At 41.1% G+C, this 4,486-nt stretch overlaps 1 protein-coding gene across 1 annotated transcript; it reads left to right on the plus strand.

The window, feature by feature from the left end:
* The first annotated feature begins 404 nt into the window (after positions 1-404).
* On the plus strand, positions 405-4,047 carry LOC121509223 (macrophage-expressed gene 1 protein-like). Its single transcript, XM_041786435.1, has 2 exons — positions 405-902; positions 1,605-4,047. The coding sequence occupies exons 1-2, from the start codon at positions 453-455 to the stop codon at positions 3,234-3,236; spliced, it is 2,082 nt and encodes a 693-aa protein (XP_041642369.1). The 5' UTR covers positions 405-452; the 3' UTR covers positions 3,237-4,047.
* The last annotated feature ends 439 nt before the right edge of the window (positions 4,048-4,486 follow it).

A 4,486-nucleotide genomic window follows, 5' to 3' on the forward strand; every position in this document is an offset into this window, starting at 1 on the left:
GCTGGCTCTCCTTCCTCCCCCTACTTTACATGTTTGTACAAATGTACAGAATGTGAATCAAATCTTTGAGTAACTTGAGCAATTATCATAGACTGCAGTGAATACAGTGTATAAAACAGTGTTTTTTCTCCTACCAAAACTTCCTCTTTTGTAAAGAATCTATAATAATGTCTTTAAGTTCAAATGTTTTTTGTACTAAAGATGCTTTCATACATAAAAAAATATTAGAAAGGGTCAGTTGACTTATTCAACTATTCGTAAGAAAATACAGCATGAATGCTATTTTTGTTTTTCTTTTGGGCAAGTACATGTGCGAACTTGCAAATGAAAGCAGAACCACTTCCTCCCTTCAGTTGTTAAACACGAACTTGATCATATGATGAAGCCTATAAGAAGAACCAAACCTTGGTCTGAACCTTTTAGTCATCTCAGTCTGCTCTGACACAAACATCATGAAGACAGCAGGGACCCTCCTGGCTCTCTCACTCCTTCACCTCTGCTCCTCAGTCTCCATCAGCCGCCCCACCAACTGGCTCAGACAATGTCGAGCCTCGTCCGACACCCCCATCACCGCTCTGGAGGTGCTGCCCGGCGGAGGCTGGGACAACCTGCGTAACATGGACATGGGTCGAGTCATGAACATGAGCTACTTCCAGTGCCAGACCACCGAGGACGGGATCTACCTCATACCAGACGAGGTGTTTGTCATCCCAGACAAAGAGACGGGCGTGGAGACAAACTCAGAGATAATCAGCTCCTGGCAGGAGCAAAAGAGCTCAACATCAAACTCCATCAATGTTGAGGTCTCTTTTTACTCAGTGCTAAATGCCAAATTTTCTAAAGAAAACACAAGGATGAAAACACATCAGGTCAAAGACTCTTCAACTACAGCCAGAGTGCAGGTAAGTGTTCAATTTTCACAGGCAGGAAGGAAACTAGTTTACAACTGGTGGGTCAGGACTGAAAAGTGGGTTGCAGAAGTGTGCCAGGAAAAAAACTAAAAGCCACAGTGGACATACAGTAAATACAGATCTTTATCTTTGAGATTTTCATATGATGATGAGTACATTTTAGTGAATTTTTATTTATTCATCGCCTTTTATTTGGGTAGAAAGGCTATCATCTTTTCCAAGATAATGAGGAAATTCCTGAGGAAATAACCACATTTTCATTCAGCTTTTGGAAAAATGGTTTAAAATAATGCATGCATGTCTTTCTGTAATGATGCGCTTGTCCTGTCTCTTTGTTCAACTGTGTTTGATCTATTTGGGTTCCAAACTGCAACATTTTTCAGTTAATAAATAAGTTCAGATTAATCAGACAAGTCAGATTCAAACCTTCCTGCCGAGAGAACCAAATTCTCCTTACATGGGATACATGGAAAACTATCTGCTAGGCAGACCACACCTCAGAGCCCCATATTAATCTTGAAGTCAGATTTTTTTTTTTCATTCTGGGATTAATTTGTATAGTGGCCACCTTAAAAAGGAAATAAAAGCATTTTTGGAGCATCAATAGCTAATTTGACCAACAATAAATATGTAGGTCAGATCTTAAAACTTAAAACATGTAACATTATTATTTCTGATCTTTTATCCTCACAGATTCGGGACCTGATCTACACAGTAAAGGCTTATCCAGACTTCACTCTCGACACACGCTTTGCACAACAAGTCAAAGAGATCGCCAGCGCTATTGAGAACAACCAAACAAGACATGCAAACTACCTTTCAGAGATGATGGTTCTGGATTATGGGACCCATGTAATCACGAGTGTTGATGCCGGGGCTGCTTTGGTTTCAGAAGACTACCTCAGCTCCTCATATGTGTCGAATGGTACGTCAGAAAGTTCAAGCATCAAAGCACAAGCAGGGCTGAACTTCTTTGACAAAGTCAAGTTTGACATAAGTAGTAATAACACCAAACAGAGCTCCTCACTTTCGACATACCAGTCCAATATCCAGTACTCTCTCATCCAAAGCCATGGTGGCGTTCCTTTCTATCCTGGCATCTCTCTGCAGAAGTGGCAGGAAAGTATCAAGAACAACCTGGTTGCTATTGATCGCTCTGGACTTCCTCTGCATTACTTCATAAACACCAACACCCTCCCTGATCTGCCACAGCCCACCATTGGGAAAGTTGCTCTCACATTGAGTCGGGCCATAGAGCGATACTACAAGATCAACATGAGGCCAGGATGTGTGAAGGTCAACTCCAAGAACTTCAACTTCCAAGCCAACGTAGATGATTCGTCCTGTGAGGGTCCTGCTACAAACCTCAGCTTTGGTGGAGTCTACCAAGAGTGTCATCCAATCAGCTCAGATGCAGACCCTCTATGTGATGCTCTGGCCCAGAGAAACCCTGACACAGGTGATTTCTCCTGCCGTCCTCCTTACACCCCAACTTTACTGAGATCAGAAGTGAGACAGCAGGGTTACACTTCACGCTCTTGCTTCCTCTTTTTCTGTTGGGACGAGTATTATGTTCGCTCTGCATACATTAACACCTACTGGTGCTCTGTAAATGGAAAGGCCCCAGACAACTCAGGGTATCTGTTTGGAGGGATTTACAGCCCCTCTCTCCTGAACCCCCTCACCAATGCCAAAAGCTGCCCACAAAGCTTCATTCCAGTCAAGTTTCTCTCTGATGGACAGATGATCTGTCTGAGCAAAGACTACGAGGTTGGCAGCATGTATGCAGTGCCATTCGGAGGCCTCTTCAGTTGTCAGTCAAGCAACCCACTAGCCAGTTTCCAGAACCGCTGTCCTCTCACTTTCAGTCAGCATCTTGCCACAGTGAGCGATGGATGTGAAATCCTTTACTGTGTCCAGTCAGGGCTGTTCACGGGAGGGGAGCTGCTTCCCATCCATCTACCTCCATTCACTAAACCTCCACTTATCAGCATGCAAGCCACAAAGACGATGATGGTGATGACTGAAGGAGATAAGAACTGGGTCAGAATAGGGCAAACCAAGTCATGGAAATTGGTGAAACCAGAGGAAATTAAAGAAATCATGCAAAAGATCAACCCAGGACTGAATGGGATGTCTAGTGGAGAGAAGGCTGGGGTGGTGTTCGGGGTGATTGGGATGATGGTGCTGGTGGTAGTGGTGGTAGTCCTGGTGAAGAGAAGGAGGGGGCTGTCTGGGTTTAGGGCCACTAGAGGCTATGCAGAGATACGTGGAGAGGATGAACAGCATGAGGAAGAAAGAGTGACAGAGCAAGATGAGGTCTGAGTATAACGGTGAGGTTAGAAGCTCACACAGGATAACAATACACTCAACCTGTTGGATTCTCAAATACTGCCTCTTTGGCAAATTTGTCTCATGCCTCTTAAATCTATTACATCTGACAACAGAATCAATTTCACTTATTGATTTTCATATCAAATTTAATGAAAATGTATGCTGATTATTGCACTCTAATGTTACCACGTATCTGTTCACAGTAGCTCTGTATGTTTGATGAAAAGATGTGGCAAAAAATACCATTTCTCTTCCTTTTTGTTTTTAGAAAATGTATCCATCCCATGAGCAATCTTTTCCATTTGCTTGCTTCAGATGCATTACTACTGATCATTAAATTGACCTGCAATGCAAATTTGCTTAAATCCTCTTTTCATTTTCAATAATTTTGAAAACATACCAATGATCAGCATTCCAAAAGCTGTTATGGATAATGACAGCTTTAAAATGTTTTTTGTCAAAAACATCAGTTATTGCTTTACTTGCTATAAAACTGCATTTCATAATTCAGATTGCACATTTCATAATTCATTTGCTTTGAACTGCCCACAGAGGGAACAGATACATACTTTATTCTCTGATTTACAGCTTGAAAGCTTGACTGAAATGTATGAAAATTATGACGTCTCACACATTCTTTAAATAATTAGCGTTGCCAGTACTGTTTCTTTAAATTAAGAAGCATTATAAAGGGGTTAACATGTGAACCTTGTTTTATACTGCTGCAATTACTGACTGAGAATCTGCATGTATGTTAATGTCATTCTCCTACTTCACTTTTTATTAAAGTCATATAACCATTTTATGAGATCAGTGCCTTTTTGTTCACATTATAATCATTCATTAAAAGCCATTTTTCCTGTTATACACTTTAGTGATACAGGCCTCCCTTTATAATTGGCTGGGCCCCCCTGATAAAAAAAACAGAGAATTGGCCCTTCCCAGTGGTGATTTATTTATGATGTCAATGCATGCATGTTGGACCAGTAGCATTGGTGCTAGCCTTCTGGCTAACAGTTACCACATTTTGGAGCTGAAAGTATGCCAGGCTATGATGCTAAAATTGTTAAACAGTGTGACTTTTTACCCCTTTTCAACTATTTTTGCCAATAAAAACCCATCACCAGGTTTTTTGTCACTATTAACATTATTATATTTCTTTAACACCATTTTACTCATTTTGGCCACTTTTTTTTTTTACAGCTTATTGCCACTTTTAACTCATTTTCATCCACCCCTTC

The sequence above is a fragment of the Cheilinus undulatus genome, linkage group 5, assembly GCF_018320785.1.
Source record: "Cheilinus undulatus linkage group 5, ASM1832078v1, whole genome shotgun sequence".
Lineage (NCBI taxonomy): Eukaryota > Metazoa > Chordata > Actinopteri > Labriformes > Labridae > Cheilinus > Cheilinus undulatus.